Raw genomic sequence first — 25606 nt, 5'->3', positions numbered from 1 at the left:
AGGGGATGGGGAATCCCTTGAATGGCTAGCTGAGGGCTGCATTCCAAAACATGGGTGGGGCCAGGGTGCAGATGTAAAAATACACAAATTGCTCCTCTATTTATATTTTACACTTAAAATACAGTAAAAGCTTGGCAACAGCATTCAAATCTGGTAAAACCACATGTTGACTTCCTCTACTCACACCTTGCCAATCTGTCTCTTCTGGAAGAAATGAGTTTGTGAACCCTTCACAGGCAGAAATCTTCCCCACTGACCAGGACCAGAGAAACAGGAACTGGATGCAGAAATCATTCCCATGCCAAACACTTTCCTTCAGGGTTCAGGCTGGGTGTGTAGTGTGCAACAACTTGTCTGAGAGGGAAGTGGGAGCTGAAAGCAGACCAACAAGGTAGAAGAAAGTGTAGGGAGGGATCGTAGAAGATGACCAGACAGACAGTGGTGGGAGTTTGTAGGACAACGATTCAGAAACAAAAATTAAGAATGAGCAGCCCTGCTAGAAAGTATTGGACCAAGTTGTGTTGAGAGGCAATTCCTGGTGCAGAACTGCACATGTTGGTTGTGACTTCAACATTGCGGCCAGCAGCAAACAGCGCCACCGCTCCCATGTCGCACAGGTTCTTGGTAGCACATCCTGTGAAGGCAACCTGTTGGTCCTTGAATTGCTCTGTATTGGAAGAATGGGAGGGGAAAGGATTAGCTGGTTTGAATGAACAGAGCCATCTCTATAATTCTTCTCACAATCAGCAGGGAGTTTTTGACTCTGCTGTGTTTTCTTATATTTATTAACATGGTTGTAAACCCACTTTGACAAAGATTGAGTCCAGGACTAAACAATAGGCGGTAGAATTCCCATGGGCAAGAGATGGAGTTAACTTCTCCATCTTCACCATACTCAGCCCTCTTTATGTCTACTTACCTTTCTTTGTACTAGTGGCAAAGTGGATGCAGTGTGTCATGAGACCTGTGCAGGCCACCTCAGTCTTGTTAAGACACAAATCTGTGCCACGGGCAAAGCATGAATTGCAATGGACTCCATTCCGATTCTGAGATGCTTTTTGAACTATGGATGGAGAGAGCCAAAAGAAGAACCTGAGAATCTCTATAACATGAAACAATTTGCTGTAATGGCTTGTGGGAAAGATCTTGGGAGACGGGGCCAAGAGACACTGCCAAAGGAATGGTCAGATAAGAGGCAGCATAGCCCACAGCTGGATAGTGGATGGGGCAAGAGGCTCAGAAAAGACCCTCCCTGATTTCTTGGGCTGTAAAGGAGACGGGGGAGAATTCTACTTTCAGACTTGCAAGATTGATGTCAGCCTTACTAAGTAGACTAGACAGGAAACACGAACAGATGAGCTAATTTTATTTTATCATAAAGCTACATTAACAGAATCTTGCAAGTCAGAAAGTAGAATTCTCCCCCTAGACAAGATTGTGCTTATGTATACAGTGGGGCCATCAGCAGCAGCCTGCCCAATTCAACCCAGCTGTGGCATTGGCATCCTAGACAAATAGCTTCTGGAGAATGCCCTATGAGACCATGAATATGTCCTGGAGTTTGTTAACCAGTTTTCTAGCTTCTTCAGAGCAGATCTTGAACTGACCTTGGCAGCAGATGTCACATCTTTATATACGTATTGCCTGTGGGGAGGAGGGGAGCTCATAGCCAGTTTTTGCTAAATGTAGATGGCATTATCCGGATGTCATTTCTCAATAAATAGCAACTGTGAAAACTACACTCTGTGGTCATAGAATAGCTTCTCTGCATTTCAAGGGCTTGTATGCCACCTCCTGGCACCTTACTTCTGATTAAGAACCATTCCCCATGTTCTACAGAATCTCTCCATTCCAAAGGATTTACTTACATGGAATAGGTAGGAAACTTGTGGCCATCCAGGTGCCCTTGGAATTCATCCCCCAAGAGCCACAGCAAGTATAACCAATGGACAGGTAGGAATTAGCAACACTTGGAAGGCTTGCTACAGAAGACTGCTGCCTTTGTCAGAAACTTGCTTTAAAAGTATAGTTAACATGCTGCTTAATCCAACCCAGAACAGCTTCTTTTATTGAAACAATCCCAGTTCTTTACCAATTATTTCCTCAGTATTGCAGCGGTCAGCACGGCAGCAGCTGGAATTCCACCGCATGCGAAAATCCCCTGCCATCAGCCCGTAAAACTGGTTGCACAATCGATCGTCTGAATTGCACTTCTTCTCATAAGTTGGGTTTTCTATGTCCTGGGTCCCTGGGGATGGGAGTCAGATCAATGAAGAGGCAATCTCCTGAAGCAGATATGTCCTTTGACAATGAAGGAAGGCCTGATCCTTCTTTTCCTCTACAGTAGTCCAAAGGATATTCATAGTGACCATCTCTGTTGAGTATAATGGTGTATGGTGGGGAGATGGAGTTTTGGAGCTTCTCGCAAGCATCAGCTTGGCATGGACAATCTTGAGCCCATGGTCATAATGCATTGAGAGAACACACATTTTTCATGTAGAAGGTCCCCTGTCCTATCTCTGGCCATATCTAGCAATGAATTTCAGATAGCTATGTGGGGAAAGATCACAATTTTGGAGCTTACAAACCTTGGAGAGGAATTGGTGCAAACAAATTTCTTAGCACATGCCATTGTGCTAAACGTAAACCACCATAAGTCCTCAGGAGTATGGCAGAAGAACTATAGTAAGAACAGATAGAAAAAAGATAAACCGTTCTTTTCTATTCTAATTTTGTTTTAGAGACAAACGGAAAGATAGTTACAGACCTGTGTCCTCATCCCGAGCGATGGTGATACAGCTGTTGACCGTGAGTGAACATTTCTGCTGAGTTGTGCTGCAATTATAACCTTCTGTGCTGGTGCAGTTGAAGCAGAAGATGGCGTCACCTGCAGGGAGATGTAGAAAGAAAGGGACTGAAATAATCTCTGAGGCTGAGATTGGCTCTAGAACCATTTCAGTACGTACTAACTTCCAGCCTGATTAGAGCTTGAACAGTTTGCTTCCAAAAAGTGAACCTTGGTGGATATCAAATCTGAAAACTGCATCTCCCCAATCCCCAAAGCCTTCCTGTTTTAAATCACAAACAAATGGGAGAAGCTTAATAATTTTATTTAGTTATTTATTTATATTTCAAATTTGTCACCGCCCATCTCACTGTGGAATGACTCTGAACAGTTTACGATAAAAATAGAATCAACTTTCATTAAAATAGATAATTAATTAAAATATGCTAAAACATATCAATGGCTGTAGAATGGATGCTTGTGACTTATTCATCAAATTGTCTTCAGAATTATTTTACCGCATCTAATACTCCAGCAAAGACTTCTCATTCTCCAGCTTGCGGGCTTGATTCTGCTAAATCTGGGCCTTTACCAAGCATCATTGTTCCCTGTTGAATTTCCCCTAATTGTTCTACTATTAAAAGCTCATGAACTTTGCCAGGAAAAAAAAACAAGAGTGTCCTTTAAAAAAAAAAAGGGCCCACCCAAATGAGTGATGGTTCAGTGATCAGGTACACTAGTTCAACACACACACCTACTCCTTGCCTGCTCCAGACCCGCCCTACCTCTTGCAGAACTGTTAAGCCTTCAGGCTGAGCTAAGGATTAAAAAAAATCAAGATGGGTTAACATGTTCAAAAAACAAGAGAAGAGCAGCTGTGTAGAGTTGCAAAGAATCTCACATTTCACATTGGCTGGGCCAGACCTTCTGCGACCGTACTGAGTCACACACAGCGTTGCTGTTCAGATGTCTTTAAGCAACTGCAAACACAAACGCCTCTTGAGGCACGTTAAACTTCTGCTGTTCCTCACGAGAGACTTAGTCGAGCAACTTGATAGCATCAGCAGGCATCACCCACGGCCCCCGTAGGGTTTGTCATTCTGACACAAGCACCGTTGCACTCCAAGATCCGCTTCTTTGAGGTGTGCATACGATGTCGCAACACCCATAGAAAAGGGACAAGGCTTATATGGCAGTGCTGCAGTTCAGTGGTACCTCGCTTCACGAACTTAATTCATCCCACGATTCTGGTCGTGAACCGAATCAAATTTCCCCCATAAGGTTCAACGTAAAAAAGGTTAATCCGTTCTGACCCCTACAAACGTGGTCGCCAACCGAATTGGTCGCCAACCGAATCAAATTTTCCCATAAGGTTCAGTGTAAATAAGGTTAATCCGTTCTGAACCATATTTTTTTTTTTAACCACAAAAATATGAAACAAAGAACAGTACAGTACAGTATGAAGAGAGAGAACACTAACCTTGCTTGAAGTGACACCAAAAAGCTTCACAGCAAGTGTCTGTCTGCGACCGCGATCTCACCTAGAGGAAGCCACGACCACGTGTCGGAGCAGAGAAGATGGCCGCGGGTCGTGTTCGTCACCCGATGCGGAGTTCGCGAATGGAAGCAAACTTTTGCATTCGCAAACTCAATTGTTTGTGAACAGAAGCATTCGTGACCCAAGGTATTACTGTACTATTTTCAATAGTCTGTCCCCCTTACCCTTTGCCTCCCTACCGGACGCACCCCTGGACGTGGCTGAAACAATACAAAATTGTTCTTGTTGCTGTCGTATCAGCACCATAATGAAATTTGAAGTAGAAGATGCTATAAATCACTAGTGAGAAAGTGAGGATAGGAAAGAAGAGATTCTCTCTCTCTCTCTCTGTCACACACAGACTCAGACACAAAAATACACCCGACATAAAAAAGAAAATATTTTTGTATTTCATGGTCTAGACAACTTATAGGGGGATTTTTCCTCCCAATATATCCACATCTCTGTTTGTGTGTGTGAAGGTTTAGAAGCATCCACAAGGGGATTAAAAAAGTGGCAGACATAACTGCACAAAGCCCCAAAGTGACACATGTAAAAAAAGGGGTGGGGCTTTGTCAGCATGCTCATGCCTGCCATATTGACGTTTTTGACTCACACTCTCTTTGGGCACCCCTGAGTATATTAACTAGCCAAAGATCCCTCCAAGAGCCCGATAAAACAGGTTCTCATTCACAAAATACCCCATACAAAATCAGCTTGGCTTCAGAGAATCATGAAATCCTTTTTCGGTTTGTTGTAGAGTTGAACAAATCCTTCTGCCCAGTTTGCCACCTGATTCTGGGCACACGTGTTGGGCCTCATTTTTTGTCTTCTAGCCATTTCATGATTCTCTGGGAAAATAGAGATGGCAGGGTGGGTCCTACTGTGGTGTTGACAACATAATTTTCCTTTTCTTGGGTCTTTTTTCTGTCAAGGAAAAGATCAGTGACCAAGTTGTCACACCTTTCTTTGGTAGTATAACTTCACCAGAAAAGATACTTTGGGGAGGAAACAGAGACCAGATCCAAACTGACTCCTTGCCCTGCTGTGAGCACACTCCACCCACTACGCCCAAAGTACATGTCTTCACCCCTCCACCTGTACATCAAAATCAGCCCACAGCTGAGCATCCCCAAAATGGCACCCATGCTGGCAGGGGAATTCTGGGAGTTGAAGTCCACATTTCTCAAAGTGGCTAAGTTTGAAAAACACTGCTCTATGGATATCTTTTTTCTATTTCTCTTGTTGTTGTAAAATTCTTTTTATGACTGTGAAGTCAACTTAAGAAATAGTCATCACACCAGCCCCTGTGCTGGGAGGTCCTGCTATATCCCTGGTCATTCTGTATGGGGGGGATGACATATATGACATGCATGTTCATACTTGAGGTCCGGTACTTGGCTCTTGAGCTTCCTCTATGGGTGTCTTCTATTTATTTTATTTTATTGTATTATTATTGTATTATTTTTCTATTTTTTTAATGTTATTGTACACTTTTCTTAGGGCCACGCAATCAACCCAAGAGACAGCTGACACCCCAGCCCATACCAGCTGGGCTGGGCTGGGCTGGGCTGGGCTGGGCTGGGTTGGGCTGTTGCTGATGGCCGCACCGTCTATGTAAGCACAGTCATTTCATTTGAAGGGACAGCAGGCATGTTTATACTCAGGTTCCAGGATACTGGGTACAAGGCAGTGTGGAACAGAATGGTCTGTCTCCAGGGGTGGATTAAGGCCAACTGATGCCCTAAGCACAACCCAACAATGGTACCCCTTGACAGAAGCAAAACTCTCATGCTATGGGACAGAAACAGATGTGATATCCAGTGTCACCCTCAAACCAAACTTTCAAACTTTAGTCACTCCCCATGGCAAAGAAAACGTTTTTAACAATGCAGATCAGAGTCAAACATGACAGATAAGGACAACTACAAAAAAATCTGACTAAAGTCAAGTATGGCAGTAAAAGAGTTAAGGGCGTGATAGCTAGGGGGGAAATTTCTGTGGTGCTCCCCTTCCCCCAAAATGAGCTTATTTTGCTTAATGGTTCATCCAGGGCTGTCTCTCTGCCAACTTTAGCCACTTTGTAGCCATGATGGAATCATGCCTTACCGAGGAGAACAGAAGACGAGAAAAAGCAGTTTGCTACTGCTATCACAGAAAGCATGAACTCTGTCTCTTCCTTCTAGATCATGGCTCTTTGATCCTTAAAGCAAAGGAAGTCTTCCCCAAACTGGGACAGAAAGCTGTTGCTTCAACTGAGATCCTTATGACCCCAGCTAGCAGGAAAAGATCAGCATGACTTTGTGTCTGCAACTGGTGATGTGCATCAGCCCTTGGGGTAGGAGAGTGGAAAAGTCCATGAAGCAAGAGAGTGACATGTGACAGCCTGATTTCATGTAGATTTGTTTCTTGTTTCATATACTCTAGTCTTCCTCCTCCACAGTACCAGGAAGAGGATGGCACCTGGTCCCCCACAATTGTAAGACAGGCTGATTTCCTAATATAAGCCTTTTTCAAAAGATTTCTAGCATACAACGGCTTCTTAACTCTCTTCCGCATTGCTTGATTCAGAAGAATCACCATCACCCATCACCCATTTTTTATTCCCTTCCTCCGTAAACCTGCATCCCAATGCCATCAGAGAGAGAAATACAAGCTTGCTCAATGAAAGTTGCCACCTGCTCAAACAAAGCCAGCTTGATTTGTTTCGGTGCATTAAGAGAAATGTGAGAGCCTGAAGAATTTGCAGGAAGTGGGGAATCACATCCAAAGCGAAACATTTAACATCACTCATTGTTGCCAATCAAGCCACTTCAGCTCTGAGGGAAGGTTTCCAAGAGTTTGTTCACAAACCGGAGTAATTAGAAAGGGAAGAGAGAAATCCAAGCTCCTCCAGTGCATCTGGAAGAGCCAGGCATGCCCCCCTCCTTAGTCAAAAACCAACCTGTAAAACTCTATCAATCCAAAGGACTTACCTGGGTGTAGGAGTGGGATCAGAAGGCAAAGGGCAAGAGAGTACATGGTGCTAGTTGAGAACACAGCAGCTTTCTGGAACTCAAGCCAGAAGCTCTTTCTTCCCTAGTGAACAATATATCTGGCCAAAAGCAAGAGAGGCTTAGGTTACTCAAGGAGCAAGGGGCTGGGTTGAGCAACTATGTGGTTTTAGGATGCCCCGGGCAAACCTGTCTGCAGGCTTTTAAATAGTCCCTCCCGTCTTCCATGTATGCCTTTGAAGCTGGGTCTTCTGCAGAATCCGCTCGCCAGCACCCAACATGGCCAGAAGATACAGGGTGTCTCCTTTCTAAATGCTTTACAGTCCCATTAGCAGCCTCCCCACAAGAGACAGAGGTGTGCTTTGTGGCTTAATTGCAATAGCTGCTGAAACTAAATCTCTAGCTGCCTTAGCACAAGAGAGACAGACACAAAGTGACCCAGTGAGCCCTGTGATCAAGTGGAGAGGGATTGAACCCAGGTCTTTCCAGTCCTGCTTGACCGTTTTAGCCACTACACCAAAGTGAATGCAGCAGTTGCAGAACTATTGTGGAACCATTAATATTAATGTATTAATATTCTCCTGAATAATGTGCTTTAAGCATGGGGGGGGGAATATTTCATGGTTTGAATCATTTCTGTTCTTTGAGCTTGTTTTTCCCCTCTGTTTTTAGCTTTTTGAATGCGATATTCATATTCATGAAGAAATGTAATGGGCATAACATGGTATTTTAATCACAATCTACAGCTACAACCTCCCTGATTTTATTTCCAGAGCAGAACAGAAACTCAGATCATAAGACAGTCTTAACCATTTTCATCCCTTGTAACAGACATCCTCAAACATTCTCTCCATTGCAGAATAAGGACAAAACTGAGAAATCATGACTGAGAACCAAGCGCTATCCATCATTTTAAAAAATCAAATTCACAAAGAAATATATAAACTGTTGTTTCTCTATGTAATGCAGCTCCTCTTATTTTTAAAAATCAAATATTAAGAGAAGCCACTGGGTTTCTTTTCCCATGGCTAATCTTTTGCTTAAGAAAAGGATTGTGTTCTACATGAGCCCAGCCTCAAGCTCATATTCCAGGTGGCCTACAAGATCATCTCTTTCTGTTGGGACGGAGAGGAGCAGAACGACACATACTTCACAAGCAAAGATCTTTCAAACATGCACCTCTTTTTCTAAGCCTCACATCAAAAGGCCCTTTAAAGCAGCTTATAGCAGACAGAGCTTGGCTAAACCTTCAATAATGCATAGAAAGGAATGACATCCAAGAACCCTGGCAAGATTGTCCCAAGACATTTAGTTGCCAGTGACAAAGCTGTAAATTGCATCCTTCATTCACTTAAGTTGTGTAATTCCTCCAGGCTAAGCACCCCCCATTAGATGTCTTGGGGCAAGGGTCAATTTTCTCTTGAATGATGTCTTCACGGGCTCTGCCAGCTGTGATATACAGGTTCTCAAATGAGAAAGTTGGCCCTGCAGAATGGCCTGACCCATAAATTTTTCCATCAACAAAGCCCGGCTCCTGATTTCAGATGATAAACTGCAAGCCTTTCACCTCCAGCTGCTGCACAATGCCAAAGGGAACCACCCATTCATACAATCTAGTGATACAGAGAATCTGGATGGACAGGTCCATCCAGAAAGATTATTCTGTGCCACTTGAGAAAATTAAGGTCATATCTGTAAACCAAAGAGCAACATCCGATCAATCTACTTTGCTTCCTAGACTCTTCGGTGGTAGGGGATGGGGGTGGGGTTGGAAGCATGTGTGCTAGTGGACACGTTTCACTCTCTCAAGCTGCTGAGGAACAAGTGCAAGTAATTTACAGGTCTTCCATAGGCTTTTCAAAACATCAGGTGGTGCCTTAGCTATAGAATCACCAACATTGATCTCGGTTTGTTTCCAAGTCTCTGTCCCTCTTAAAAAATGCAGGCACATGTTCAGAATCAAAATAGGGCTTGTTTCCAAGAAGGAAGAAGCAGATCCACTATTTGCAGTCTCACTTTCAACACATTTGGAGACAGGCTGTGTGCTTCAGAGCACCAAGACTTCTCGGAAATATCTGGATCAAAGATGAATTGGATTTATAAAGTTCTAGAGAAGTTCAGTTTCAAACTTTAAAAGCCAAGATCAGCTCCATAGAATATCACACGCATATAAACACTTTATTTCATTCTTTTCTTTCAGTTCATGGAACTTACTAAAAAGGAAGTCACAGGCAAAAGCAAGTTTTTCTAATATAAATATTATTGAATGTTCTACTTATCTACCTATCAGCTCAGAAGATGTTATATACACTTCCTTATCCGACCTAAGATATACTATCTTTTCTTCTAGGTCGTAGAGGGATTTTTCTCTTACACGCTCCCATTAAGATAACCACATCCTTGTAAAACATTGTCCCTCTTGAACACAACATTGCGGCCCCAAAGTCCTTGGGGTCCACAATGGCACACATTCATGATCTCTGTAAAGGCAGCATTTTTGTGTACTGCAAAGAACTTCTGAAGTTCTTCTATGTTATGGCCCGCTTTCGGGCTCTCATAAGCTATTTCCAAATGACCTGGCTATTATTACTTGTCAACTGCAGAGATGCACGCACTGATTATATGCAATCAAGTTGTTGTTGATTCTTAACAAACACGTAGATTGATTTTCTCCAGGACAATCTGTCCCCAACCTTGTCCTTCAGATCTTCCAATGGTCCACCTAGCACCAGTGTAATTCAGTCCATCCACCTTGCTACCTGTCGGATATTATCAAAGCAATTCTTCATACAGATCTGACACATTATCTCTTTGTTTCATTAGATTTGGAAGGCTATCTGACTTCCAAATGGCTCTGGGAGGCTTCCATAGTTCAAACGAGAAGACAACGAAAAAGAAAATAGCATGTGCACTTGGACAAAATCACACATTACAGGAAGAAAAAAAAACATCAGGGCCTCAACAAACAACCTAACCATAGGCCTGGTTGTAAAGCCATGTTTTCAAAGATTTATGGAACCCTTGTAGGGTAGGAGCCATCCTTGTTCCAGAAGGCAAGTGCTACAACAGAAAAGGCACGCTTCTGCGGTCCCACTAGATAACATTTCTTGATTGAAGGGACACAGAGTGCCCCCATCTTACTGGACAGGCAGAAACCACTGGAGACAGGCAGTCCTTCAAACAACCAAGCCCTATGCCGTGAAAGGCTTTATCAGTGACAACCAGCACCTTGAATTGCACATGGAGGCAATTCTTTGGCATAATCTCATAAGGAAATGTGTAGACCTTTGAGCTTGAATATATCATGTGAAACAGGAGTTTTTACTGTTGCACAGCCAATGAGGTAATTCAACAGTAGCGAGAAAGGGGAAAGGGGAAAAAATACCTTTTTGGTGGTCTTCTCCTCGCAACTACTCTCATTCACCACAAGAGAGCAGTGAAGTTCTACCAAGATTGGCTTCCTGCTCCCAACCCATCTGCTGTTTCCAGCCTACCACTCTTACTCTCCAACCCCATCTGTAGCCTGAAAGCTGGGACTGGGTGCTGCCAGAATTAAAAAGTCAGGGACTCTGACTAAGTTCATGGGGAACAGGCTGCATTTGTTCTCTGAACCCAGCTAATCGGTTGAAAAAGGATTTGAATGAACCAGGCATAACTGTTCTAGAGAAACAAGGAAACAGCCAGTACTTAAATGAAATAAAGATTGCCGTTTCGTTCCTAGGAGCGGTCCTTTTTCCTTCCCATGCCTGCATCCTTCAGAACAAGAACGTGCGGTTTCTTTTGGAATGAGAACCACATTCAGCTTTTGAGTGGCATGCTAGGGACTGCTGTTCCCAAAATAATGGGGATCAAAATTAAATTTGGTTTCAATTCATTTGTATGTGCATTTAATTAACATTAAATATAGTTCATATGATTACCCCCTGGTCATGTGTTTTATTCATTTTTGCCTTCTGTCACATTAAGTTGACCACAACATTTGGCTGTCTCTTAAGAGCCCCACCCAACATTTTTGAGGACCACATGCAGTTCAGGTTACCCATCTATGGACACACTATCCTTATGCCAGTTCCAAAATCTGGAGCATGGAGAAGTCAGTCTTGGGCAGAGACAGGATCATGGGTGCATTTGTCTCCCCCAAAACTACTGTATTTACTGCAAAAGGTACTAGAGATATCGAGTTCTCCAAAATGCCATTTTACAGAAAGACTCACACCTCGGAACACAACATCTCTGCCAACTGTGCTTTCTTTAATGTCTTTTGAAATATCCTTTGTGTTCTCTGCATCCCTCACATTGAATGTTTCTGAACATCCTTTTGCAGACTGGGAGTTCAAGGACATTGGCAGATTTCTACACCAGAGAAGCACTCAGGAGAAAGGCAAAAATCACAGCCATCAGTCAGCCTCCGCAACCTGGAGATCCATAGCAGGAGATTCTCCCATGGCCCCGTATTAATTGCCCATCCCAGCATATAGTAGCCACTTCTGCTCCATTCAGAGGTAGATCCAACCAGTATTTGTGCAGTGAAATGCAAGGAGTGTGATTTGACCACTCTGGTTCCCTGCAGTGGGGTTGGCCAAAACTGCATCAGTTCAGTGTGTACAAAATGTTTTGGGGCAGCCTTCCCCAATTTGTTGTCTTTGAAGCCTGGAGGAAACTCCGTTGGACAATTCTGGTGATGATGCAGGATCATAAAGTCCACTATCTTGAAGTCCACAGGCAGGGCAGGGCAGGGACAGCCATCTCCAGTTCCACACTGGAGAACCATGTCCTCCAGAGAACTTGCAGCAGCACTTGGAAGATTGCAGTGGCAATGGCTTGAAACGATGCTTAGCATCCCAAGGAAAATAGGGGGAGTGGCGCGCCCCAGCAACAAGGAGATCATACCTACCAGTTGGGGACATTTTGCTTATGCAAAACATCCATTTCCATTTAGGCATGAGAGCTAACTTAAAAGTCTTGCGTAACTAATACCTATGGTGCCATACCTTACCGCTGATGCTGTAAGGGCAAAGGAAACACTTTTTTCATCCCTGTGAAGGCAAGGAAGCAAAGATTTTGTGGTCACTTGGCAGGAGTCAGCCTTGAGAAGCTGCAAGGCTATATGATTCTTTGCAGGAGGAGGCTGATAATATTTCAGGACTGTAACGTCTGCCCAGATGCCACCCTGCTGGCGTGCCTACACTCACCTTCCTTTGTTCGTAAACAGAGCCCTCTTTCTTGCACAGGCCACTGAGCCTGGTTCTTTGAAACTTCCTCCTTAAGGACACTGGGATGAATCACTAAAGTTGTGGTCATATAGGCTGGAGCAATTAAAACAACCTGATGTGCAACACTGGTCACGCTGGATGCTGTGATGCAAAAGGCAGGCAAGAGATATAATACATGGCTGCAGCACATCAGTCCTTGTGACGCTGGCCTTTCTGCTCTGCAGCATTCGTCTGTTTCCCTGAAAGTTGGGCTGTCTAGACTCTTATCAGAGCAGCCCAAAAAGCAGGAGCAGAAGGATGAATGCAGCACCTCCAGCTGGGGCCACACTTCTGTTGCAGAGAGAGCCAGGGCAGCAGCGGATAGAAGAATTTCGGTCCAGGCCCAGCAACTGTGGCTTCTCCCAACAAAGCTTCTCCAAACTGCAGCCACGCATCAATGTTTGGCCTCCCTCTAGAGAAAAACAAATATGCAGCTGTAACACCAAATGTCTGAAAGGTAACTGCAAGAGGAAACAACTATTCGTGGAGCTGAGAGATGAGAACATGGGGAGGAGGAAGAGAGAGCAAAATGGGAAGGGAAAGGACTAGGGGATCATTCGTGGCTTGGCTATCCTTACGCTGGAAATGAAATTAAAGGATCAAACCACTATTTGCCCATTGGGGGTTCTCTGTCTGCCCCAGTAGTGTCTCTTGACAGGGTGATGCTATCCCTGAAGGAGCAGATTTGCATCTTGGAGGTCCTCCTGGACTCCTGCCTCCTGCTAGAACAGCAGATGGAGGCTGCAGCCGAGGGGACCTTCATCCAACTTTGGTTGGTGGGCCAGTTGTGGCCCTACCTGGGTGTTGCGGGGAGGATCTTCCTACAGTAACTCACACCCTTCTTTCCACCTCTCTAGATTACTGCAACACACTCTACACAGGGTTGCCTTGAAAGACCACTGAGAAGCGATAGTTGGTTCAAAGTGCAGCAGCCTGTGAGTTACCTGGTATTTGCCAGTGGAAACCCATTACACCAGTGCTGGGGGTCCTATACTGGTTACTAATACGCTTCTGGGTGCAATTTAAAGCACTGGTGCTGACCTATAAAGTTTGACATGGCTCGGCCCTAAGTTATCTGCAGGACATCATTCTGCCAATGGAACTGGCCAGCTAGTTTGATCTACCTGAGAGAAGCCTTCTAGTGGTTCCACCTTAGGAGGTGAGGGGGGCTGAGGCTCAGTGGGGCTGCTTTTCAGTGGCAGCACCAGTTCTTTGAAAGTGGACGTCCAATTGGTTTCTGCTTTGACTGCCTTCCAAAAGCAGCTGAAAACAAGTCTTCTGAAGGGCACGTGGACCACGGTATCACCTTGGCTGGGTCATAGGTTGGGTTTGTTTCTACAGTTGTGTTCTATCCTTATCTCATTGTTTTGCAGACCTTTTAATTATGTACTTTTGTTATGAACCATTTAGTGTGCTTTTTATTTGTGTGAACCATCAAGAGTCTCGGGATTACTGTGATCTATAATGAGATTGATAAATAAATAAACAAATAAAACCTGAGTTCACAAATGCACGTATCTGCATAACAGAAATGTGCTCACTCATCCGATTCCTGATGCTAAAGACGTGCCCATCCACAGGGAGGAAAAACTCTTGCAATGCAAATTTTGTTCCTAGGAGTCATCATTCAGATTTTTGACACAGTTCTTGAATTTAATAAATACAGAGGCTTTTGGAAATGTTTATTGCTTCAAATGTGAGATATTTTCACTGGAGGTCTTATTTAGGAAGCATGAAATTTGGTAACACAGTTGTGTAGGGAACAGAAGGGGTACATGAATAACCATGATCTATTGTTATTAGATTCTCCTATTTTTATGTTATCCCATTTTTGTAGTTCAGATATGAAAACAACATTGCCTGCTTTACATTGTCATCTACCACTTTCTTTTCTGCATTAACAAGATGCATACGTACATCTAACATAAATATGAAGGAATCTCTAAAACCACAATCAATAGCCCAACCTTCTCCCAACTGCAACCCTCCAGATGTGTTGGGACTGCAATTCCAGATTTCCTAAAACCTTGGATGGAAATTCTGGGAATTGCTGCTCTGAATATCTAGAAGGTTCCAGTTTAGGAAAGGCTGTAATATCCAGTTACTTATCCAGCTTCACTGAATTTGACAGAACTTACAGAACTGTCTCATAAAAGTCTTTTGGGGACATATCTTTTGGGCAGGGCCTGCCTTCCCTGTTCTTTCGCAGCCCGTTTTTCTCTCAGGGAAGAGAATTGTGGGTGTGGCTCCAATTTCATCCTTTACCCACCTATAAATATGCCCACACAACTCACCTGTGACATTCACACACATGTTCTGATCCCCAACACACTTGACATGAGTCCAGTTTCCATGGGCACATTCACCTTGGCCTGAATCACAGCAACTGGCACATTCCAAGCCATTCTCAGGCTTCTTCTTGACCCCTGGAGAGCAATCAATCAATCAATCAATCAATCAATCAATCACATACTGGCTTTATCCCAGCTTCAGGAAGTGAATTGAGCCCCCACTGGTCAAATCAACACCATTGCTGAGTACTTTCCATCATGCCAGACTCTGGTTTCCTCTTGTTTGGATGGTGAAGTTTTGTGCCAAAGGAAGCCAGGAAGATGCCCCCAGATAAGTAACAGGGACCAGTACTTGTTTCTTGCAGAGATTTGAAGCTACACCTGGCAATATTTGATGACTCAGAGTAGCCTTCCCCATTGCATCCCCTCCCCCCCCCCAGAGATATTGGGGTACAATTTCCAGAACCCAACCTCATAGTTGGTCCAACTCATCTGGTGGACATCAGAAACTAAAATATGTTTTCCAGCCCAAAATATAGTTTGATAACTACTGCCCTAGGCTGCTTCCCATCCCGCTCAGCAGTTTGAAAGAGACTAATGTGATCATCTTCATTGCCATTTGGTGCCATTCTCAAAAGTCTGAGAACATCACAAGCCAATCAATTTGTTCTTCCAGCCATCCAATAGGAGAGCACAGAGAACCGTACGCAATCAACTCTCCATACCCCACCATATCTTTAATTCATTTTGTGTGCATTTGCTTGGTGATTCCCAAGTAACACCCCCCCACTCCCACCCCCATCCCCCCCCCACACACACACACAGTTGCTAAGAGAGGGAGGTGCCAAGCCGTCAAGGCACCATCCTCTGTTGCATTAATATGGATGAAATCGTAGCTTCTCAGCATGATGTTACAGTAGCTGAACATCTACAGCCAAGGAGAGGCTGGTCTGACCCCAGAAGTCAAGATGGGGTGAGGCAAGTTCCTGGCAGTAGGAATATGTCCCCCCATGCCCTGCCAGAGGCTCTACAAAGCTTCAACATTGTGAGAGAATGGTTGCCTTCTCATTAAGTCTAAACACACCACAGAAATAAAAGCGGCTTCGCTGCCAAATGCAGATGTGAGACCAAATTAATCCTGTATGATGTAAAGATCCCATACAGAAAAGTCTGAGTCACCTGCAAAAAATTTTTTTTTTTTTTTTTTTGTCTGCGCTCAGTCATTGCTGACCCTGCAGTGACTGCTTGGACGAGTCCTTGCAGTTTTCAAGGCAATTGTTTTTCGGAAGTGGTTTGCCAGAGCCTCCTTCCTAGAGCAGAGCCCAGCTGGCGAGTGCAGGAGGCGGGGTTTCTGTTGCTTTGCGCCCTTTTCGGGCGCGCGCGGTTTTTCGCGCTTACCGGCAACTGCTCCCAACTCCTTTTTGCAAGGCGCCGCCAGCATTTTTCCTCCCACCGGAGTGAGAGTACCCATTTGTCTACTCACATGAGTTTTCGACCTGTTGGGTTGACAGGAACTGGGGAGGAAACAGGAGCTCACCCTGTTTAACATGAAGGCTGGACTCGAACCGCTGAAGCGTCGACCATTTCTGGCCGGCAACTTTCAGCGTCATTAAGCCGCTGCGCCACCATGTCCCCCACCTGCAAAAATATACAGAGGCAAAAAGAAACTTACTGATTCTTCAGCTCCACCCACCATGCTCTAACCATGCCTGTTTATCCCCACTGGCATGCCCCTCTTTGAAAGGATTCACAAGTCAGATTCACCAAATGTAAATAATTTTTGCTAGATCAGCACTGGAGAGAATGAATCCAGCACCACTCTTGTTGCTCCTCAGGAGATGTGATATCCTGCCCCTCACAGAGCACATTTTAAAGGGGTGCCAAGACTGCCTCACAAAGATAGGCCTGGCAGGATGGATACATCTGGCCATACTCTTCCACTTCAGCTCATATCTCACAGTGCTCTCCCTGATGGATAACAAGAAGGCTACCTTGCTCTGAGAAGTGACTGCAGATGCTCTTAAGTCCAGGCCTCCCATCATTACAGAGAGGAGTAGAACAGCAGCTGATCTCCAGCCTCCCTGAGAGTTCTGGCAGCATATACTGTCGGCGGCACAAAGTCTCCAGGGCACATGTCCGGTACGTCATTTTCCAGGCACCATTGATCACTAGGAATCAAAGAAAGTGATGGAACATAACACATCAGACTATAAGCAGGGGATCTCATATTTACACTGTCTAATTTAGGGATGGGGATATTCCACAACTCTCAGAAGTGATCAACTAGCCTGAACAGTGATTAGCAAAGCTGGGATTTATTGTTCAATAAGATCTGGAATCCTACATGTTTCCCATGCATTGCTTCATGTCAAGGTGAAGATTTCAGGTTTTGACAACCCTCTAGGCCAGCTTTCCCCAATTTGAGTAGCCTCCAGATATGTGGACCAACTTCCAGAATTTTCCAGTTAGCCTAGTCATTGCTGAAAATTCTAGGCATTGAAATCTGGATTGATGGTGCTCAGCTCATCAAAGAAGAAGGCTGCTTTGCACTCTTGTCTTGGCCATGGGGCATCTCTTCCTTTTTTTTTTATCATTATCTCCCCAAGTTTCCTCTTCCACTTTTTCTCCAACCTTTGTTTCTTCAGCTTCTTCTGAACTGCTCCTTCTTCCAGCTCTGCAGCTGGGTCTCTCTCAACCAATTGTCTCTCTACTTCCTAAAGCCCACCATTTCCTGTCCTCTCACCACAAGTGCTTTCCATTCAGACCAGTTGAGCTAGTGACCAAGACCTATTGTCTGCCATATTCTTCTTCTGACAATGTACCTACTCAGCCAATCATCAGAAGTTCTAGGACCTTGTTTCCTCCAGATTCTCCTGAATTTTCTTTCTGCCTTGCTCTTTTGAAGAAGCTCAGCCAATAAGAGTCAGAAACTCTCCTACCCTATGACATCAGGGAAGCTCAGCCAATCACTGCAGGAGGCATCATCACCAGCTTCAAGCTCCCTTAGCACATTATCATTTCAACCACATATCCTCTAAACTTTTCATTCCAATCCTTCTCAACAAATTCTCCCCCTTATTTTTGAACCACACCCTGATGTTCAGCTTATCCAACTCAGCTCCAACAGGACCTACGCCACTGAATATAACCATAGCAAGTATTTATCCTACCTTTGCCGTTACATGAGAACTTTGTAGAAAGCCTAAACACAAAATGTTGTGATTATCTGGGCCCCTAAAATATTGCACAAACAGTGACAGGGAACAAAATTTGACCCTGTAAAATGCATAAATCAGAACAATCAAGAGCCTTCATTTCCCAACGTGGAATTTTCCTGTTGTATTGGGTCATAACTTCCAGAATTGCTAGCTTGGAAATTGGAATCTAACAAATTTGAAAGGCACTTCTAGCGTATTCATGTCTACCTAGCAGAAAATCTTACTCACTAATTTGTGTTCAACTTTCAGATAGATGGGTAGAAAGATCATAGACATATTGCATGCACCTGCGCTCAAAAATTCTTCACTCCTTTAACATCATCCCCTAACATGTTCAAGAAAGGTCTCAGTTTACCAGTAAAATCCATGCACTGGTTCATGTCCCCCAAACACTTGACCCGAGTAGCATTCCCTTGAGCACAGTCCCCTGTGCCCCGATCAAAGCAGCTGTAGCATTCCATGCCATTGGCCACTTGATGAGTGCTGGCTGGAGCTGGGAAGGAAGAGGGAGAGAAGGATATTGCTGATCGTGGTTCTTTAAAAATATAATTTTTTCATTATTACACTTACTTATATAACATGCCTACCCCAAATTCTGGGGAGTTTGCAAGCATAAAAACCAAAGTATCATAAAGTCCAAAAAACCAACATGCCTAAAAATATCCATACATTCCAACATCATATCCCAATTAAAAATTCGGCCAACCATCACCACTAAGATTCAAAACCCACCACAATCAAATCATCTTTACTGGCTTGCAAAAGATCAAAGGTGAGGGAGCCAGGAATACTTTTGGAAAGGGGTTCCAAAATATTGTGGCCACCACAGAAAACGTCTGCCTTCAAAGCCATGTCTCCTTCACCTCTTGGAGGCTCAGGATTTTAAGCATCTCCTCCCCAGATGACCACATAAGATGGATAGAATCCATCTGCAGGACGTTGTCCCTAAGGTATCCCAGGGTTTCACCTTGCAGAGCTTTACAAATTAAATCAGCACTTTGATTTGGGTTTGGAAGCCTTTTGCTAACCAGTGAAGTGACCAAAATCACTTTGGGCTTCAGAAAAGCTAAAAATCTTCGGCCTCAAAGCATTTCTACCAGGCAGAATCAAACTCTAGTCACTTTCTTTTCTCTCTTTTGCTTCTGAGAGATGGGAATAGGTCTGTTTTTCAAACAAATTGGGAGAAACCGCTTCCTCCTCCCCCATTTTCCCCCACCACAACACTATGAGGTAGGCTGGGCTGAGAGAGACTGATGAGCCCATAATCACTTACTAAGCTTCCATGGCTGAGAGCAGACTAGAACCTAGGTCACTCCAGGTCCTAGTCCAGCACCTTAACCATTACACCACATTGGCTCTTATTGTCTCTTTCTCACTCACTCAACAGGCTGGTGTTCTATCCTCCATACTTACCACCTGTGAACCGGATGTTGCAGAGATCAGAGTCACAATAATATGTGTTGTGTACTTCATGGTCGTCTTCTGAGTAGACATTAGCTGTGCGGTTAGATACACCTTCCCCTGAACAGCCTTTCATCACATACTCAGCAATTTCCAGATCTGCGGTTTAGAAATACATGGGCTTGAGGGGGCCAAGAAAATCAGTTGAATTTATGGTGAAGCCATTCCATTATGGCTTAGAATTATATGAATTAGGCCATGATGGTTGGATCAACAAACCATAACCCTAAAAGGCTGGGCTGAGCATGATGGTTGAGGGCAGCCAGAGATAGCAGATGGTTAGCTAAAGGCAGCCATGCAGAATTTCTTCAGATCTGATGCCACTAACTGATTTTTCTGCCTTAGGCCAAATATACTTACTTTCATCTAAATCTCTATTATTAATAAAGCACAACAATGACTATGTTCACACAACATGTTTAACCAAATCAGGTAAAGATTGAGGTTTTATGTGGCTTAGGGCACATACAAATTCAGACTATCTTTTCTTTTGTCCTTGAGTGGGATCATTTTCAGTTCTGGTCCATCTTCCTCTCATATGCATATGAAATAAATTAGGAAAATTCCTTCTGAGCATGCGCAGAGAGGATTCCAGCCTCATGGTTAAATAGTCATAATCAACCATTGTATAGATTGGTATTTATTTTAAAATTAAAAACACTCCCAAGTCAGGTTGAACCTTGTCCTTTTGGATCAAAAATAATAAGTTCCATCCAACTCACCTGGAAGCAAAAAGACTCCTGTGTAGTTATTTGAATCTGGAAAAGAATTGAAGCCAGAAGATCAGTAAAGTATATAGGAGTTTGTCACAGGCAGAATTCAGACGTAAATGTTCCCAAATTGGGCATGTTGTCTAGGAATTCTAGGAATCAACATTTGTGAAGAATACCAGTTTGGGGAAACTGCAGTTCTCCAGGTGCTGTTGGACTCCAGCATCCTTCAGCCCCAATCATTGGTGCTATTGACCAGGAATTACATAGGCCTGGAATCCAAATGCATAGGTGCCCCATCCCTCAATTACACAGGGTCTGACTAGCCCTCCCATGAGGTGGTGAGGCAGTCATGTCATGCTGGGGGGAAGAAAGAACCCAGATTCCCTTGCCAGAAGAGCTCCTGAATCCTCCAGCCATTCCACTCTGTTGGAGAAGGGTCCATTAAACTAGTCTGCATTCAAAAGCCCAACCTTCTCCAAAAGTAGTCACTGTTGACAAGAAATGCCATCCTATCTCTTATCTCAGGCAGCACAGCTCTTCAGGAGAAATGGGCCAGAACATTGCCAATTTCTGGGGGTTGACAAAAGAAAGAGTATAAAACTCCCATCGGCTTGAGGAGGCTCCACACCAGAGATGTAAGCATTCAGAAGAAGCCAGGATGAGGACTTCCAGAGGAAGAAATGGTGGACTGAAGACATCTCTGCGAAAAGCAGAACCAACAACCACAGTGGAATAAAGAACCAGCAAGTAGACAGGCTCTTTGAAACCTCTCTGGACAAGGGGAGGACTTGAGGTCACCCACAAGTGCTCCAGACAGCTGCTCCTTGCAAGGAAACTACAAGAAAGCAACCTCCAGTGGGTTTAGAGCTCTGAGAGACAAGGGAATAGTCACCTTGCTCAAACTGAAGCCAGCACTTTTATGGACACAGGGTTCGCTATATTTCTTTTTCTAATCACTTTTGGAAATTGTTAACTACTTTTTAGCTATTAGAAACCTTTTTAACTTAAGTTTAAGAACTTTAAAAAACATTTTTTTGAATAAACAGCAAAAGGGTGATTAAAACTTTTATTTTAGAAAGTTACAGATGGACTAAGGGTCCAGATAAATTTGAAATAAGATTTTGAATTAATCATAAAGAATCCTTCCCATGGGAAAATGCTTTTGTTTGGAATTTTTAAAAAAACGTAATATGTTTTTTCAAAATTGGACACTAGAGGGAACCAAAGATTGTGATTAAAGGAGAAGAACACATAAACTCAACTTATAATTACAGAATGAAGCAAAATATTCTAACATTGGATATACTGAGGGATATTTTTGAAAAATCGATTCAAAAGTTAATATTAATAATGTTAACAGAGACATCTGCCTCTATGGAGAGACTGTGTCTAAATGATGTTATGGAAGGGGAACAAGTTTTACCTGACAAAATCGAGACTGAGTTGAAAATGGATTTACAAATGACAGGCTAGAAGAATGACATGGGAAAAGATGTTACACTGGACATACAAAAGAAACCAGCTAATATCTTAATAATTAAAAGGGATATACAAACAATAAACCAAGAGAGTGTCCTGGATAATTTTCCTATACTGGATTTACAAAAGAGGCTCATTAAAGTTTTGAAGAGTCTTATGAGAAGGGACAAAGAAAAAGTGAAATCAAGTTCTACAATTATTTGAATGGACTAAATTATTTGAATGGACTAAAGATTAAGAAGTAAAAGGAAGGTATATAAAGTTGATTTATTTGGTCAAGGTTAAAATAGATACGCTGTTATTTCGGGTAACCCTTAATGGACTTTTGCTGACACCAGGACTGAAATGACAATGCTTTATGGATTTGTTAATAGATTAGAGATGAGATATGGGAAGAAGAGATTATTTGTTGTATTTTAAGAGGAGGTGATAAGCTTATACTTGTGATGAAGGTGGGAAGTCACTTGTTTATATATGTCTTTTTCTTTACTATATTCTTACTTTTTTTCTTTTCTATTTCTCTTTCTCTTTTTTCCTTTTCTCTTTCTTTTCTTCACCTTCTACTCTCTCTTTTTATTCTTCTTTCTTTTAATTTGTATTAGTTTTTACTATTGTAATTATAATCTTTAATAAAATTACTATTAAAAAAAAAACAGAAGCCAGGATGACATCACACATGTTATTGATGTCATCACCCCAATCATACATCATTTGTATAAGTTACACAATGGTATCACGGCATGTGTGAAACTACTTGCCCCCTTCCCCCTATGGATGTCTTTAGTAGGTGGGGACAGCGGCTATTTGGAAACAGTGGCACCAGGAGTTTGAAGGGGTAAAATGGATTCTGTAAGCATGTGCCCCTTAAAGCCTTCCAGACTCCCCCTTAAATGCAAAAAGGGTCCCAAATTTTAGGTCACACCCCCCATGGAGAGCACTGAAGGCCATTAGCCGGCACTTCTTGCAATCTGACCAAAATGTTCAATTTTGAACAGAAAGGTGGATATAATTGAAGTAAATAAGTAACATAAGTAAGTACATAGTATTGGGGGAGTCTCCTTACAGAAAAGTTTGATGGTAGATGAGAAGCAGGAGCGATCCCTCGGCGTGCACAATTGCTCTGATTGGACACATTCGTGGAACATCCCCACACACTGGTAGCACCGTAGGCCGTTGACTACAGAGAAAGAAACCCATTGGCAAAATGGCAACAACATTGGGAAAGACTTCTGTCAGGTTTTTTGGCCACTGCCTAAAATACAAAGTGATCCTTCAAGCTCAATTCTCTCAGAGTTCTCTGTAGCAAGATTTACTGAGATGAATAGGGTAGGGTTACAAGAATTCCAGCAACTGAACTGTTTGTCATTTAGAACCAATATATCATTGGTGCACTAAGACAGAAACCTATTTATTTTCCTTCTTTCTATGATCAGCAAGAAGGCAGATCTCTTCACCAATAACAGAGAAACGTGTAGCTGGCTATTTACATCTGCCATTTTTATCAGCCTGGGAATCCACTCTTACAATTGACCTAGGAAGCAGGTAGAAGGATTAATATCCCAAACGGTGTATGGGATTCCTAGGATGAGCAATAAGGAATTGTGGGAAGGGGGAAAGAACAGCTGAAGGAGACAACCGTCTGCCAGCTACCTTGCCTTGTGTCCCCTGAAGAAGCCTGACATTCTTGAGTGGGGTTGGAATCACCGCCTTGTCAGCACTGTTGAAATAAGATTAGTCTGGCTGCTGCACTGGAGTTGGGACTAAAACTCACCTGATCCTTCACCTCACATAGTTGATTCGCATTCAAATCAGACCACTGACTCAGCTTTCCTGACAGTGTCCACCTGGTTGGCTTTGGTCTTTCCAGGTGTACCCAGACCCTGACCAATGATGGTTGAGCTAAGGATGAGGGAATTGTAGATGCAATCTTCAGCATCTTCCCTGAGGTAACACTGCTACCTTTTTTGCACCTGATATGAGGAACAGGTGGTTCTTTGTGCATGTGTAAAGTGGCTGTGGGTTTCCCACTTTATACAAAGCAGTTCTTAGTTGAAGCCAAGCTCCATATGAAGATCTGACCATCTTGAGTGCAGTTTAAGGACCAAAGGGACAGCAGGAGGGGTTTTGGAGTTACCTAGCCACATATCGCCTTCAGACAATCAATTGTCCAACCCTGATCTCTGCCTTCTTCTCAGTGGTAGGACGGACTTATCTTTCTTCCAGTTCAGACATTAGCAATTATTTTAAAATTGACACTAAGCATACACATTAGCTTTTGCAAAGCATGCAGCTTGATGCTGCTGAGGGTGGGGGGGTGGGGAGGGGATAATGCATTTTCTTTTTTAAAAAAAATGGATAACTGGCTGCCCAGTGTCCTTGTGTGAACATCGCATTCAGTAGTATAAGCGTTCACATAAATACTGTATAACTATTCATTGCTGTATTTTTAAATATAGCCCTACCACTTATTCTATATTTTAAGGATGTTTATTATTTAGAAATAACATGATTCACCTCTTTTCAGGTTAACATGGAATGTACTTGTATCTGTTCCTTTTTTTTTTTTTTAGTTTGAATTTTATGTACAAAAAGCCATTTCAATTTAACCTGTCACCTATATTAAGTGATTGAGATTTTCCTGTTACCTGTTTCCTTTTCATGTTGCATTTCAAAATTGTTACTGTTGTTTTTTGTGACATTCTAGCTAAATTAGACATGAGAAACACCTCTCTCACTTTGGTTAATTTATATCTCATTCATTTCAATGGGACATAATTAGGGGTAGCTGGCTATATTAACACAACAGACTTAAGCAGATTACTAAATTGATCAATTTTTCTGGAGTTGCACAATGCAGAGATTAAACTACACATAGTTACCAATTAGTAAGTAGTTGGTTCACACAATACCCTAAACTATCCCCCCCCCAAAAAACAGTTTGAACATAAGTGTACAGTAGTAAGTTATGTGCATGCCACCCTGGAATTCTGATTAACCAAGGTCGAAGTAACCACAGCCATCTAATCTGAATGGTACTCACAAATTCTAGGAAAAAAAAAATATATTGTTTAGAAGGCATTGTGTAAATATACCAAATAAATATAATATATTCTGACTATTGACTCTCCTAGCTAGGTCTAAAAAGAGCTGAGTCATCAAACCTTGAGGGCCATAGGAGATTATTTATGTAACCAGTTCTACTAAAATATTTACATTGTATTGACCCATAAAGAGGAAATGTGGGGCTCAAAATCAGTTGTGCAAAAGAGAAAGCGAACATTTTCCCCCATGCCCCTTTCCTTCTAGTCTAAATCTTGAAGGGCATCAATAGAAGCTCTTTTCTGAACTTCATGGTTGTCCCTCATCCCACAGAGAAGACCATTCATCCTGATTGATTCATTCTTACCTGCATCCAATAGACAGGAGATAAACATGACAGTCAGCAGCAGCATCTTGACCTGTTGCCAGTATTCCTCCCACACTGCCATTTTTCTCACGTGTTGGCCAAGCAGTCCCTTCACGTTGTAGTAAGAGCTGGTGGAACAAGCACTCAGGCTAGATTTGATTTACACAATCACTTAGTAGCCAAGACCACATGAAACAGCCTAGTATCCAACAACAAGAGACGCTGTGTTTGGCTGAAAAGAGGGTGAAAAATGTTATCTGTTCTTCATGAGAAGTTTGCCAACGTTTACTGATGTTTAATTGGCCAGTCGTAGCAAGATTAACCAATTGACTGCATCCTTAGCTAACATGTGCAATTTTGTTGGTGGTGATGATTTATGGTTTGTTTTGGTTTTTGCAAAGCAGATTTCAGATTCTGGAGATATGCCCCCAACAGTTTTCCTTCAACCTCTGGAATGACCATCAACCACCT

The 25606-nt window shown here is 42.9% G+C and overlaps 2 protein-coding genes across 2 annotated transcripts; both read right to left on the bottom strand.

Annotated features, from left to right (window-relative positions):
• Positions 1–464: 464 nt before the first annotated feature.
• On the bottom strand, positions 465–7343 carry LOC103055993 (phospholipase A2 inhibitor gamma subunit B-like). Its single transcript, XM_007427285.3, has 5 exons — positions 7298–7343; positions 2768–2887; positions 2093–2248; positions 920–1063; positions 465–667 (listed from the first exon to the last, which is right to left on the bottom strand). Exons 1-5 carry the CDS (start codon positions 7341–7343, stop codon positions 465–467), a joined length of 669 nt encoding a protein of 222 aa, XP_007427347.1.
• A 5451-nt stretch (positions 7344–12794) lies between these two features.
• Positions 12795–25220, bottom strand: LOC103054806 (urokinase plasminogen activator surface receptor-like). The gene is made up of 8 exons (XM_088140178.1): positions 25136–25220; positions 22793–22906; positions 20260–20295; positions 19490–19636; positions 18432–18569; positions 16850–17026; positions 14862–14993; positions 12795–12979 (listed from the first exon to the last, which is right to left on the bottom strand). The coding sequence occupies exons 1-8, from the start codon at positions 25215–25217 to the stop codon at positions 12795–12797; spliced, it is 1011 nt and encodes a 336-aa protein (XP_087996304.1). The 5' UTR covers positions 25218–25220.
• Between the last annotated feature and the right edge of the window lie 386 nt (positions 25221–25606).

Source organism: Python bivittatus, unplaced genomic scaffold (genome assembly GCF_059951505.1).
Source record: "Python bivittatus isolate LINGU-HERP-01145 unplaced genomic scaffold, Pbiv_v1 ctg000310_np1212, whole genome shotgun sequence".
Classification (NCBI taxonomy): domain Eukaryota; kingdom Metazoa; phylum Chordata; class Lepidosauria; order Squamata; family Pythonidae; genus Python; species Python bivittatus.
Note: the sequence above shows the minus strand (reverse complement) of the source record. Positions and strands in the feature narration are given on the sequence as shown.